The sequence below is a fragment of the Stegostoma tigrinum genome, chromosome 25 (assembly GCF_030684315.1).
Source record: "Stegostoma tigrinum isolate sSteTig4 chromosome 25, sSteTig4.hap1, whole genome shotgun sequence".
In the NCBI taxonomy this organism is placed as follows: Eukaryota; Metazoa; Chordata; class Chondrichthyes; order Orectolobiformes; family Stegostomatidae; genus Stegostoma; species Stegostoma tigrinum.
This window is the reverse complement of record NC_081378.1, coordinates 19,684,011-19,699,798: the sequence shown is the minus strand read 5'-3', so window position 1 is coordinate 19,699,798 and position 15,788 is coordinate 19,684,011. Positions and strand designations below refer to the sequence as shown.

At 40.3% G+C, this 15,788-nt stretch overlaps 1 protein-coding gene across 1 annotated transcript in view; it reads right to left on the bottom strand.

Annotated features, from left to right (window-relative positions):
- The window catches only part of shank3a (SH3 and multiple ankyrin repeat domains 3a), a 730,589-nt gene that overhangs the window by 381,708 nt on the left and 333,093 nt on the right, over window positions 1-15,788 (bottom strand). The window contains exon 13 of the mRNA XM_059654527.1: window positions 15,457-15,477. Within this exon, the coding sequence (XP_059510510.1) occupies window positions 15,457-15,477 (21 nt within the window). The remainder of the gene's footprint in view (window positions 1-15,456; window positions 15,478-15,788) is intronic.

Below are 15,788 nucleotides of genomic sequence, written 5' to 3'. Positions count from 1 at the left end.
TACTGATTACCTGGAAAGCAGACTCTGAATGATAGAGGTGTTGCTATTGACAATCCACCTATTAATGTTGAACGGCAGCAATTAATAGCCAGGCTTTTTTTAATGTTTAAACCAGACGGGTTGGCTGAGATTGATCAGGGTACTGTCCTGAGAAATGAACCAGCAAATGGATGTCATCTGTCTTTTTGAGGTGAAGCATATCCAGTGCATGCACATTCCCTTTCTGTCTGCAATCCTTTCAGGTAGGTTTTAAATAGGACAGAGCTGTCGAAAGGCACAAAACAAGCTGAGGGAGGGAATTACAGAGCTAGAGCCTAGATAGTTGAAGATATAGCTGCAAATTATGTATGATTAAAATCAGGGATGTGCAAGGGATCAGCATTGAAAAATTTCAGAAATCTTGGAGATTATAGAATGGAGGTGTTAATGGAGATAGGAAGGAATGAAACCATTGAGTGATTTAAAAACAAAGTTGAGAATTTCAAAAGTGAAAAATTTCTGGATTGGATATCAATGTGCATCAATGAACACATGGCTGATGTATAAATGAGATTGGGTACAAATTAGGATGCAGGTAGCTAAGATTTGGATGACCCCTCAAATTTGGTGAGGATAGGTAGTGAGGGGCTGATCAAGAGAACATTGGAATGGTTGAGCCTACATGTAATGAATGCATGGATGAGATAGTCAGCTTTAAATGAGCTGAGTCAGGGACAAGGTTGAATAATGCTACAGAGATGGAAATAGGCAGTCATGATGATGTGTGTTTGAAGTTCAGCTCAAGGTCAAATACAACACAAAGTGTTCTGATTTAGTCTTGGTTGGTTGCTACAGCAAGGGATGATGTTAACGGTAGGTAACAGAGTTTGTAGAAAGGATCGATGACAATGGCTGTCTTCCCAGTATCTACTTGTCAGAAATTTTTGTCCACTCGGTAGTCAATTTTCAACAAGCGAGATGATAACTTAGTGATATTGACAAGGTCCAGAGTGGTGGTATTAAGATCAAACTCAGTGCTGGGACAGCATATTTATGGGATTTAATGTCCTTTTAGACAATGTCACTAAGAATCAGCTTGCAATTGTGAAATTAGGATGGATCAAAGAAGTAAACGTCAGCATATACCAATAATTAATTCCTTAAAATCATCAATATCGATAACTAACTCCGCCATATGGAAAGACATCAATGCCAGGAGGAATAACAACGTAAGCTATCCTTTATTGCGCCTCCTTATCTCTGTAGATTCCTCCAGCCTCACAAGTCTTTATGCCCCTTGTGAATCTCAGTTTTGCATATCCAAATGCCCGGACTATTGGGACAGGAACATGCCATTCTGTTCCTCATGTTTGATCCATCTTCCCATTATATCCCGGCTGATCTGTAACTTAAATTCACTCACCTGTCTTCGTTCTGCATTCTGTGATAATCCTGCTTAACAAGCACAAGCTTGGAAATGTCAACTGCAATCCATTTCTGGGGAGGGGTAGTTGGAGGAAGGGGAAATAAAGAGCTATGCTGTATGCAAAAAAGAAAGATAATTCATGTTTACAAGTCCAAACTTAAATTTCACCTTTTACATGCTGTACTGAACTCCTAACGATTTTAAACACCATGATGAGATCAATCCTCAACCTTGATCTCTCAAACTTTAATCTCACAAGGAATGAAGGGCTACGGGGAGAGTGCAGGGAAGTGGAGTTGAAATGCCCATCAGCCATGATTAAATGGCGGAGTAGTCTCGATGGGCTGAATGGCCTTACTTCCACTCCTATATCTTATGGTCTTATGGTCTTCACCTCCTTTTCTCTACAATAAACAGCTTTTTTGCACCTTTTACCTTCTCTGTCTGATCTGCAATAAATGGACTTCTTTCTCAAAGAGATTGAGACTATTTACTCACCTGCCTCAGCTGCTAGACCCCCTTCCCCCTGCCCACCAGTTTGAATTTCTATGAACTCCTGAATAACCACTCTACCCATTCTCAACACATTGCGCCCATGAGATTGGGCTCCATTTCTCACACTGTGAGGCCTGTTCTCCCTTCATTCCTGACACATAAGGCTATATCAGCTGCCAGTCCAGAGAAAACTTCTATTTTAAAATCATCCTTGTTTTAAAATTCCTCCATGCTTTCATTTTGTGCTAACTATTTATCATTGCTCCTCCACTGGTATTTATCCCATCCACTCTTAAACTAGAAAGAGCTCAGTAAAGAATTACGAGGGTGCTTTACTGGTCTGGAAGTTTTGAGTGATAAGGCTGGGCTGGGACATTTTCCGCTGGAGTTAGGGGACTGAGGGGTGACTTTATAGAGGTCTATAAAATCACAAGAGGCACAGATAAGGCAGAGAGCCAACAGCTTTTCCCCAGGGTAGGGGAGTCTAAAACTAGAGGGTAAAGGTTTAAGGTGAGAGGGGAGAGATGCAAATTTTTTCACCCAGAGGGTGGTGAGTTACTGAATTGGGCTGCCGGAGGTAGTGGTAGAAACGAGTGCAATTTAATCATTTAAGAAACATTTAGACAGGCCCATGGATGGGTTATGTATGGAGGGATATAGACCAAATGCACGCAAATGGGGCTAGTTTAATTGTAGAAACTGAGTGGCGTGGGCAAGTTGGGCTGAAGGGCCTGATTCCATGTTATAGTCTTGTATGTCTCTGCTCCCTCGTCTCTTAAGGTTGGACCTTCTTTCCTAAACCTCTCTGTAATTGAAAGGAGAGAGTGTTATAAGAATAATGAAAGAAAAAATGGATGACAGGTCCATCCTTTCACCTTTCATTTGCTCAACACCTCTAACAGCTGTAACTTTTTTTGGTTTTGCTGAAAAAAAAACTGTTTCCCGTGCCACAGAAACTGCCAGACTCAAATATTTTTTGCATATTCTGTATTCATCTCTATCCTCCTTTAAGATGCCTCTTATTCTCTACTTCTGAAAGTATAACTCCTTATTTGATGTGGTATCTAGTTTTCTTGATAACACTCTTACGGAGATTTTTAAACATCTCACGAAGAGCCAGGAAATCATTCCTGCCTCATCAGCAATACTTGTGTGCTTCACCCACCCTTTTCACTGAGAGAGCAGAGGGGCTTCCTGAAGATTTTCAGCATTCCAAATTAAACATAGGTGCCACGACCCAGCGTATTGCAGAACAGCAATGCAGAGGTCCCAGTTTTCTGTGCAGATAGTCATGAGAATAGGGGTGATTTCTTACAGTGGCTGATGCACTTACTGCTGCCAGTAAAATTCTCTCAATGTTGAGATGTAGCAGGTGCCTGAACATGTCATGTGAGGGATGGAGTGACAAGCAGATCTGTAAATGGCAAGCCAACCACTCCTAAATGCCAGGAGTAAAACTAAACAAAAAATCCATTAAAAGAAGCAAGTGCTGGTCCAAAACATGAAAACAGAAATAGCAAAATCAAATTGGACTAATCCCATCAAAAGGTCAGTCAGTTAGTTTTAAAGCTGTTTTGAGCAGTAAAATGTCTGTTGGATATCATGTATCTAACAAATGCTGTACTTGGGAATACTTGATATTACATATACAATCCAAAGCATTTACATCCCTACTCATGGGCAGAATTTCAAGCTGGTATAATTTACTTTCTACACATCAACATAGATTCTTTTCCTATAGTAATTTAGGCAAGTGTGATAAAAAAGTATGTTTCTTTCATCATTTGGAATTTTAAAATAGCTGCCTATGCATGGTTTCATTTCTGTGAAGGTAACTTTTTATTTTGAAAATGTCAGAAAATAACTTGACACAGTGACCTGACTACAACAGCTCCAGAAGGCATCGATCCAGTCAACTGCCAAGCAGGTCACCTGTGGTGTTAATGAGTGAAATATTTACACAGTTCGTTTCCAACAGAGAAAAACAAATCAGGGGCATTAAGGACAGTTGACAACGGACGACATGTGCATCATGGGCCTCCTGCAGTGCCACAATGATGCCACCCGAAGGTTGCAGGAACAGCAACTCATATTCCGCTTGGGAACCCTCCAGCCCAATGGTATCAATGCGGACTTCACAAGCTTCAAAATCTCCCCCTTCCCCCACCGCATCCCAAAACCAGCCCAGCTTGTCTCCGCCTCCCTAACCTGTTCTTCCTCTCGCCTATCCCCTCCTCCAACCTCAAGCCACACCTCCATTTCCTACCTACTAAGCTCATCCCGCCTCCTTGACCTGTCCGTCCTCCCTGGACTGACCTATCCCCTCCCTACCTCTGCACCCATACTCTCCTCTCCACCTATCTTCTTTTCTCTCCATCTTCAGTCCGCCTCCCCCATCTCCCTATTTATTTCAGAACCCTCTCCCCATCCCCCTCTCTGAAGAAGGGTCTAGGCCCGAAACGTCAGTTTTTGTGCTCCTGAGATGCTGCTTGACATACTGTGGTCATCCAGTTTCACACGTTGTTATCAGGGGCATTAATGTAGCTTTTGACTTCAGTTCTGGAAAGTCAGGAGTTCAGTTCAGAAGAGAGCTTCTATTCCAGCAGAAGGATATTAGTTTTTGAAGCCTTCAAGCTGTGAGGGTTTGCAAATAAGTTTTCAATTTGTCAGGACTGCAAAGATGTCCAGGTCATCAGGACTGAAAGAGATTCATGTCAGCAGACTCAAAGAATCTGTTAACTCTCTCAGCAGTTCAAATTGAGGAACTGGAAAATATCAGTTACGTAAAAAAAGTTAAGGGGACGGAAGTGACATTTCTCTGGGATTGTGTTTCTGTAAAGGATGCTGCAGGGTAATACGTTGAAACTTTGTTTTGCTGTTTATGTTTGGATCTGTTTAATTTTCTACAGTCGTTCCTCCATATCTGCAAGGGTTCCATTCCTGAGAACCCCAGCAAATGGCAAAATTCGCTAGCATGATGCTCATTTAGAAGCAAATTAAAAATAGGTTAAAAATCACAGTTACGTGAGTTTTTCCCGTAGATGTTGAATTTTGTTGTTACTTTTTTTGGCGGATAGGCAAAATTTATGATTTTGCGGATACAGCGGATTCACTGTACCTGGCTTTGATTATGTTATTGATTTTGTGTAATAAACTTATGCTCTGTTGTTAAAGATCATTTGCAGCCTAATGCACATAGAAATAAAGATGTTTACAGCAGGAGTAGGCCCTTGAGCCTTCTCAGCCATTCAATATGACTTTGGCTAATCGTCAAGTTCCAGACACTAAACCAGCCCAGCATCCCCCAATATCTGTTGATTCCTTTAGCCACAAGCGCTACATCTATCTCTTTCTTGAAAATTCAATGTTTTGGCATCAATAATTTTTTTGTGAAAGTGAATTCTACAGGTTCACACTCTCTGGGTGAAGAAATTTCCCCTTATCTCAGTCCCAAAAGATTTACTCCTCATACTAAAACTATGACCCATGGTTCTGGACTTCCTCACTATCAGCATTTTGTAGGTTTCCATGAGATTGCCCTCATTCTTCTAAACTCCAGTGAATACAACCCTAACTCACTAAATCTCTCCTTGTACGTCAGTCCTGCCATCTCAAAAAAAATCAATTTGGGAAACCTTTACTGCTCTCCCTCTACAAGGAAGAACATCCTTCCACAGATAAAGAGATCAAAACTGCACACAATATTTCCGGTGTGGTCTCATGAATGCCTTGTATAACTGCAGCAAAACCTCCTTGTTCCTGGACTCAAATCCTCTCGTGGCGAAGGCCGACATAGTTTGCCTTCTTCACCGTCGGCTGCACCTGTGAACCGAACTTATTACACATGCCCTCTCAATTTATAGCCATCCAAATAATAACCTGCCTTCCTATTTTTGCTGCCAAATTGGATAACCTCACATTTATCCACATTACACTGCATCTGCCATGCATTTCTCCACTCACTCAGACTCACCAAATCACACTGCAGCATCTCTGCATCCTCCTCAGAGCTCACCCTCCCACCCAGCTTTGATTCATCCGCCAATTTATAAGATATGACATTTACTTCCCTCGTTTAAATCATTAACATATATTGTGAATAATTGGAGTCCTACCACTAGTTACTGCCTACCACTCATAAACAGACCCATTTACTCCTACTCTTAGTTTTCCGTCTGCTCACCAGCTTTCCATCCATCTCAATACACTACCCTCAATCCCATATGCTATGATTTTATACATCAATCCCTTCTGTGGGGCATTGTTGAACGCCTTCTGAAAGTCCAAATAAACCACATCCACTGGTTCCCCGGTCAAATCTACTAGTTACGTTCTTGAAGAATTTCAGTAGCTTTGACAAGCGTGATTTCACTTTTGTAAATCCATGCTGATTTGATCACTGTTTTCGAAGTGCTTTTCTTTAGATCTTTGTGAATATATTTCAGTGACTAGCCAACACAATAGCCAACTGTAAAAACTAAACTTCTGATCTACGAGGCCAAGTTTCACCCTCGGATCTGACGCCCAGTTTATCATTGGTTAGGTTCACAACACAACAAATACAAGTAGGTAGGTGTCAATGCAAGCAGATAAAATGTCATTTAATGGAGAAAAATATGAAATTCCCGATTGAGCAGCCAAACCCTCTCTACTTGAAATCTGTTACTGACTAGCCTTGCAATCCTATTGTTCCTTACTTTGAAATCACAAGTTTTTGGAGCACTGCTCCTTTGTCAGATAAAGTCACTGGACAAAGTAGCAACGCTCTGGAAGTTTACGGTTTCAAACAAACCGCTGGACCATAACCTTGTGTCATGTCACTTCTGACTTTGTCCCACCCGAGTCCAGTGCCAGTACCTCCACATCATGGCAATGCAACTGATTATCCAGATACCGCTTTAAGGTAACATGAGTTTCTGATTCAACCACCCTTTCAGGCTGTGAGTCCTAGACTCCCACCAACTTCTGATGAAATTAAAAAAAGCATTTTTCCACAGATCTCCTCTTAGCCTTCTACCTCTTGCATTACATCTATGCTCCTTGACTATTGACTTCCTTACTAAAGGAAAAACTGCTTTCCTATCCACCTTATCTATGAACCTTCCACACCTCTATCCCCTCTCAACCTTTACTGCTTTTGGAAAACAACTATATCCTGACTAATCTTCCCTCATTCCTCACCAGCCCAGGCAGCATCCTGGTAAATTTTCCTTCATGCCCTCTCCAGTGTGATTGCATCCTTACTATAACATGGTGAGCAGAACTGCATGCAATACTCCAGTTATGGCTTAACCAGCATTTTATAATTTACCAGCATAACATTTTATAATGTACCAGCTCTTGCATTCTCTTCAAGCCCTCTTTGATAAAATATTAAATAATGGATGGATACTTCCTCAACTAGCAATTTCCTCTTCTCAATAGACAGTGATCAAATTCCTTTTACATTGGCCAACTGACTCAGAATTCTTTTCTTTGAATATCTGTTCCACTTGTGCTGCCTTTTTAGAGATCGGAGGGATTTTTGAATCTGTGAGTTGAGAATGTAAATTCTGCATCTGTGCAATCCAATCTGACCAGCCCGTGTTTAATGGGTTGAATGAGTGTGATGTGGCAACATTTATCGCTTGTGGTTGTGCTAATTTTCTGGTGTGGCAAAAAACAACTGCAACCCACGTTTATATAGCATCCTTAACTTAGTAAGACATCCCAAGGTACTATACAGAAAAAAATGGACACCCATCCTCAATAGGACAGATGATGAAAAGCTTAGTTAAACAGGCATGTTCTGAGGTCAGTTTTCAGGAGAAGAGTGGGGTAAAGGGATTGAAAAAGTTTAAGAAAGGAATTTTTAAGCTTCAGGCTTAGGTAGCCTTTGGCAAGATCATGAACAGTTAAGTGATACAATTGATTACATGCATGAGGCTGGAATTGGAGGGACACACTCTTCTCTCACGTCTCTGAAGTAAGATTGTTTTTATGAGTTCATCAAAGCAGGCATTCTTCAAGCATGAAATTTCATCAATTTCACAGCATGGTGATCAATCATAGAAGTTGTCAAGGCATAGCTATCCTGTTCTCACCACTATCTGTCAGGTGAGAAGGGAAAAAGAGTAATGGGAGGGTGCTGGATAGTGACTGCGAATGTGAGTCCTGACTGATACATTTTTTACCTTACTCAACCCAAAGTGACATGGAATCATACTGTGATTACAACACAAGAGGCATATATTCGGCCTGCAGTTGTGGCAGTGAACCAGCTCCCCATGCACCTTCCTTTCCCCTCAGCCCAACAAATCCTCTCTCTTCAGGGAATGACCAATTTTCCTCTGAATGCTTTGATTGAATCTGAATCCACTAAACTCCCAGGAAGTGTATTCTAGATCCTGGCCATTTACTGCACAAGAAGGATTTTCCCTCTTGTTGTCTCTGGTTTCTCTGCCACTGACATTAAATCAGAATCTTCTGGTTTTCAACCCTTCCACCAATGGAAATAGTTTCTCCTACCTACTCTATCCAAATCCCTTCTGATTTTGAGCATCTAAACTAAATTCCATCTCAAATTTCTCTGCTGAAAGGTGTAAACATCCAAACTTCTCTAATCTATCATCTTAACTAAAGTTTCCCAAGTCTGCGAGCATCCTCATAAATCTTTTCTGCACTATTTCAAATGCCATCCTAAAACATAGCGCACAGAATTGGATGTGATACTGTAATTGAGGCCAAAGTAATGTTTAATAAGGACTCAATATAATGCACTTGTTTTTTGTATTTATAACTGTTTATAAAGCCCAGAATCCTATTCCTTATAAACGGCACTCTCAACTTGCCCCACCATAATCAATGATCTGTGCACATTTATCCTCAGGTCCCTCTGCTTTGGTACCTCCCTGACAAGTGTCCCATTTTAAACCACTTTTCCTCATGCTCTCTCCCAAAATGTATCAACTTCCAATTTTCTGTATCAAATTTAAGTAGTAGATACATTCCATTAGCGTGTCTACTGCTACGCTCCTCACAGCTGGCAATACATTCCAGGTTTTTGTCTAAATCTGCTCTCCTTTACTGCTGGCCTGGCTGAGAACTGCAACTAGGACCTTGCAGTCTGATGACTGTTGCGGCAGAGGCTGCACCTATTACACAAGGGTGAAATAGAATGGATAATGAGGTGATAGCAAGAACCGCAGACACTGGAGTCAGGGTCAACACAGTGTGGAGCTGGAGGAGCACAGCAGGTCAGGCAGCATCAGCGGAACAGGAAAGTCAACATTTTGGGTCGGGATCCTTCTTGAGAACTGTTTCCCCTAGCCAGGAAGTTCATAATTGGAGTCACTGGCAGAAAATTTAAAGGAGAGTTAAGAATTTTACTTGCCCTAGAGATGGTGAGAGTGTTGACCTTAATGCCTGAGGATGGGGCTGAGGCTGAACTCCCAACACTATTAAAAATTTAGCTGTGAACACACTTTAAGTGACGTGACCAACGTAGAAAGAGCTGCAAAGTCAAATTAGGCTGAATAGCTCTTTCTTAGCCTTTTATTAGCTGGTACATACTTGTGGACTGAATGGTATCCCTTTTCTGCTATGAATTTTCTATTTCTATCTGTTCACACAAAGAACCTTGACATAGCAGCTATACTTTAATCCTGCAATACGAAGGGAAGGGAATTTCTCACAGAAGAACATATACTGCAGTTAATTCTAAATTTGCAGCGAATGCAACTCTAAAATGGGACAAATTTATGCAGCCAACTAAATATAAGGAATTCCATTAAAGTCAGTGATGTCTGGAATGCAGCCACTTCATCCATCATTAACAGCAAGAACCAGCTGAGATCAGGCCACGGGTGGTGAATTCTAAGCACTTTGCACTGAGGAGATTCCTACAGTCACACTGAGCTTTAACAATTTAAGTAACCCTGATATATCTCATGGCCCTCAGTGTGATAAATTAGACACACCAACGCTCCGATATATCATAATTTCCTCAGCAATGCTCTTGGATAAATACCACAGTCTTTTAGTACTCTGATGTACCCCACACCTCCTTCAAAGTAACACTCTAATATACCACTCCCAGGTAATGCCAGGGTATTCACCCTGGTTAAAGTAAACATAACACTAATGTTGCTGGAGACATTCAATCTAAGCACTTAAACTGTATTATACTTTGGACAGATGAATCATTCATAAGTGTATAAATGAATCAATGCTTATGGCAGAGACGCTTTAAAAGGTTAATTAAAACTGAGCATGACAACTGACAGATATGGACTTGCAACTGCTCTGAATAGCTAAACAACAAAAGACTAAGGATTTTGCAGTCTATGTAAGGGACACAAACTACGTGGGCCAGTAGATGGAAAATACAATTGAGTGATTAAGTGCTAAATAACTGAGTCAGTAATGTTAAAAGAGAGTATGAGGTGAATTTTATCATCCTGTAGTTTTAGCCCAATTGTTGGCAAGGTATCGTTGTCCCCATCATTGAAATGACTTCCTGAAGAGGAGTAGAGCGTTTGTGTGTTTGGGGGTGGGGGTTGTGCACAATGTAGTTACAGTTGAGGGAACTATGGCGAGGAGGAAAGTAGATGAAACACAGGAGTCTGGGAAGAAGGTAAGGAAGGAGTTTCTGGATACAAGAAGATGGTGAGCAGATATTTATCTCCTCAAGCACCAGCCACCTCTGACATTGGCTTTGCTGGTTCTTTGCTTCTAATTTTTCGGGGGTCTACCGGTGAGGATGAAGTAAAACTGATCTGGTATTGTAATGATATCACTGGATTAGCAATTCTGCAGTCTGGATAATTAATCCAAAGAGAGTAAATTTAAACTTACCCTAACAGTTTGACAACCTAAATTCAGATTAAACAATTTATGATAAATCCGATAAAAAGAGGCTCTATCAATTCACAAAGCTGTCAAGGTTGTTATAAAATGCGACTAGATCACAAATGTCCTTTGAGAAATAAAGCTGCTTTCCATACTCCATGCAGTCTGTGTGTAACTTGAATAAACTGCAGGAAAGTAAGAGTCATGCTCAGAACTTTATACATGGGAATACATGTTCAGGAAAATGTGTGACAAAAACAGAAGTTGCTGGAAAAACTCAACAGGCTTGGCAACACCTGTGAAGAGAAATCAGAGTTAATGCTTCCAGTCCAGTGACCCTTTCGCAGAACTGACAATAACTAGGAAAATGTCAGTTTATATTGCAGAAGATAGCGTAGCGGGGTAAGGAGTAAATGATAGGTGGGGGACAGAGCCCAAACGGAGAGAACTACAGTTGGGCAGTTGTGGTTACCTTCTTTGACAGGAAAAATAGAAAAACATAATGTAACTTAAATAGATGGTTATTAAATAATGCTGTAGTACAGAGGGAAATGGGTATCCTTGTACATGAATCATAAAACGGTAGCATGCAGATATAACAAGCAATTAGGAAGGTAATGGAATTTCTTTCCTCAGAAGGTCATTAATTTGAGGAATCCCTTTCCTAAACAGCAGTGGAGGCGGCTGATTGACCATTTTCAAGGCTGAACTACAGACTGTTTTGCTCCATCTGGGAGGAGGGGGAATGGGGAAGGGGGAGATGGCTTACTTCTAATATTATTCATTCTGAATTTATAATTTCATATGAATTTGCATTAAAGTAAATCTTGAATGCAGTTTTTGGAGACAACAATAAAATCAGTTTGAAGACCTCACACTTCTGTTCGGCAACGTGGGACACCCACTTTGAAATTACTGATATGCCTGCAAAACATCAAGCTGCTTCTCTGATTACCTGGGTCCCATATATTCCACAGCAGAGAGAAAGGAAGCTGACACAAGCTTCCTGCTGGGTCAGACCACAAAAATGATCAGAGATTTTCCCCTCATGACCTATTCCTAGCTCACTTTGGTGCTTACCTGCAAATTATGGTGCTGCAAAATGTAATAAGGACAAATTACTTGGTCAACTGCTACAGCTAAATAAGAGGGTAGGGAGGTTTCCAGATATATGATTTTATATTTCAAACTATAATTAATCTGCAGGCATCTACTTGTCAGGCAATCTGACATCATTGGGAAGGTCAACATTTATTGCAAATTCCAAAATGCAGATTAATTTTTATGATCCTTTTAATTCACAAGGGTGATTTGATACAAATGTATATCTTGCTTTGCCTTTTTACAGGACAATAATAAGTCAAGTATTCTGATATGGAGTTACCTACAACTGTAGATAGGTAAGAACAGTCAGATTCCTTCCTTAAAAAGATCAAATGAACCAGTTGCGATTTTACAACTATGCAGCAGCTTCATGGTCATGTCAATTGATAGCACCTCCCTACTTCCTGATTTTATTATTGTCTCCAAAAATTGGATTCAAAGTTTACTTTAATGTAGAATGTAGAGATTTAAACTTACTTTCTTTGGATTGTTAGTCCAGTAGCATCTCAAAAAACATACGTATGAGTGTATTTTTGAGTGTCAGATTCCTCCACAAAATGCTAAGCTGCTAATGAAATTAACACAATTAAAATTCATCATAAATTGGATAAGGATCAAATTTTTCATTGCAAGCTAAGATTCCTCAGTACGGTGAATTGCTTTTTTGGCTGAAGATCTTAGGATGAATAACTACAGGTGGTGGATTCCACTTACGTCAATACTATTCCCAATTTTATTTGCAACCTGAAAACATCTTCTCTATTGCCTCAAGGGTGGGAGGCTTTCTGTGTGCAAGTTTTGAACACTCAATGGAAGACAATATTATGGAATTCAGAAAAGACAAAATGTAGGAAATGGCCTCCACGCCTTCAGGGCTTTGTTACCGTGACAAGATTACCTTGAAATTTCAATGAACTGTGTGCGAGGATTCAATAAGGCAAAGAATGATCTGAAAGTTTAAATTTACTCATAAATCCGTGCAGTTGCTAGGATCTGAGAATCAGTCTTGTTATGCTCACAGTCAGTGCTGAGGCAGTCAATCTTTTTGCATTTCATCAGTGCTGAAATCCCTACAGTTTTATGCATTATAACCTTCAGATGTTCTAGTTATCTATTCAATAGCATTAGAAACTATACTGCAATATAAACTATATTAATATTCTGAAACTTATTTGATAATATACCAAGCATGCAGTCAGATTTAACCTGTATTTCGCAGAGGTTATAGAAAGAACTGTTCTCAAGACACTTCTATATTTTAAAAACAACGGAATACATTCTAAAATGCATTCACTATCATAATGTAGGGAAGCATGGATGCCAAATTACACACAATGGAGCTCCACAAACAGCACGAACCAGGTCATCTACTGTACCAGGATTGGTTTAAGGTAAGTACTGGTCAGGGGTTCAGGAAGATGTTCCTACGTCAAATAAAACCCTGGTGTCATTTATAACCACCTGAGTGCTCGGACTGGGCATCAGTTTTAAAATCTCCTCCAAATATCAGGCCCTCTATACAGCTTCTCTGATGTTTCTGTGATTAAAACACTAATTAAGTGCAAATTGTGGTTATATCTGCAGTACACTATCACCTGTAAACATTTATCATGGTGTATTCACCATGTCCTGTTGACGCTGGCTTTGTAGCAAAACAATTGGTGATCTTCTGAGTCAGTCATTCCAGGGCATCCTTTACGTGAACTATCAAAACTCCTCGATTGATTTCCAGCCGTATCTTACTGCCAGGCATATATGTTTTTGTATATATAATCCAATGTAACCCCTCTAATAGATTTCAGGCTGCAGCTCATTCCTAGATATCCATTGTTTCATAAATAAATTACTCAATCTTTTGATTAGAATCATCATTCTAAAACATCCATTGTCATGCAAATAAACTACCCCAACCCTTGATTAGATTCCAGGCATTCATTCACATGCAACCACGTATTATTCTGTAGATAATAAAAATAAACCACTTAATTACATTCCAGCCTACACAATTCTGCTTCAAATCTCTGGACATCTGCACTAATTTAACAGCCATACAGTGCGAATGTGTTATGGCTGGTGCCATTTGACAAATACCAACATTACTAGGTAGGGGAAAATAACTTTCCTCTGCTGGCAAAGTGAATACTGTTTACATGTTAGATGAGGATGTAAAATCAACAATAATGCCCTTCATGATTGGCAACAAACCAAATCTCTCAGTTAAGACTTCAACAGGTAGGCTAGTTAGGAGAAGATTGCCAAGACAGTGAGAGATAGAGGCTGACAGAGATACAAAGAAAGAAACAGAACGTATGGGATAAACAGAGAAGTAGAAAGAGTATTACAGTCCAATATAGAGCTGCAAAAAAATCAGAAATCCAATGGTGGTAAAGGCAGAAGGTGAGTGTGGATAAGAGAGTTTAGGCAGGGGGTGGGTGGGGGTGGGCATAAAGTCGGAGGAACTGAAGAGCTGGGAGAATAAAGGCAATAGAAAACAAAGAGAAAAATTTAAATGGCAATAATTTGGTTATTCATCACGGTTATGTTAGGACAGTTCCATGTTCACAGTTGGTATCTATAGTTCTAGGGGGCTGATAGTGTTTCAGGCAATCCAGTTACTGTTCTGCAAGCGATACAATGTGTCTTGGAAAGCTCCTAGCAATTGTATAGTATGTTAAGGGACCATAGACTCTCCACTGTGGGGAGTTCATAATGAATGACTTCTTTTTTATAACTTGGTTGGACTTTAAGTTCAAAGTTGCAATTATCTCGTATTTTAATGCACATGAGAGTATTCCTATGAATTTGTACAGTGCACATTCTCAGCTAAATCTTTACATAACATGAGAACCCCTCCATGCTCAAATCTAAGGCACTGATCCGTAAGATCTGTGAAGATGTTAATGCAAGACCCTCTCATTAAGACAAAACAGTGAGTGCTCAGTTGATATTCTCCCAACTTGATCCCATCATAACAACTGGACATCAATGGATTTGATGAGACCTTCTGCGATACAACAGATAATTGCAAGAGTGTAATGAAGTGAACTTTAATGTTATATAACTGCAAGAGGTGGGCTGAGACCCTCTATGTTTTTACAACATTGGAAGGAGTTAGGGAGCAAGAACTTGACACACAGAGAATGTCAGTTACATCAATAAATGAACAAGATTAAAACAACGTGCACAAACAAATTGCCAGCTTCAACATCAAAGAAAATTAAACAATTTTTGTTCCTGACACTTTCTTGCTATTACTAGCTCAGAAAAACTCTCCCACCAGAAGGGTGGGGTAAAAACAGCAGCCACCTCTTAGACTTTTCCAGCTAGAGTCATAGCTTAGAAAGCAATGCTACGATCTGACAAGTCCATAGCCGCAACCAGAAGGAATGAACACTACAAAGTCGAAGCATCCTGGCTGTGAGAACAAGTCACACACACACACACACACACACACACACACACACACACACACACACACACACACACACACACACACACAGAAAGGAACATGGTAGAACAGGCTTAGAATTTTGAAACTTGGTACCAATTGCTTTGAAATGAAAGGATTGGGTAGAGAGTTGATGGAGAGAAAACATTGTAGGAGAAGAAAACAGCACATTTACCTTTGCCATGAGAGCGAACCTCTGCATGTGGCATGTAACAACGATGCAGAAATGGAAAATAAATAAATACATATTGGCCAAGAAGTGGAGCTGGCAAGTTAAAAGTGAATTGAATCTGATTCCAGAATTGTGTTCTTCGTGCAACTGAGTGATCATTTGGAGTGGGGCGAACATGCAGAGTCTCATAAAGGAACAAGCAGCATGCAGGAGGGATGACTGCAAGTGTTCAGTAGCATCGAAAAGGGATAGGTGGCGGGAACGGAGAACGAGGGGCGGATGGAAAGATGTGTTTCAGCACCATGGAGAGGGCACAACCAGGGATGGTTCACTCA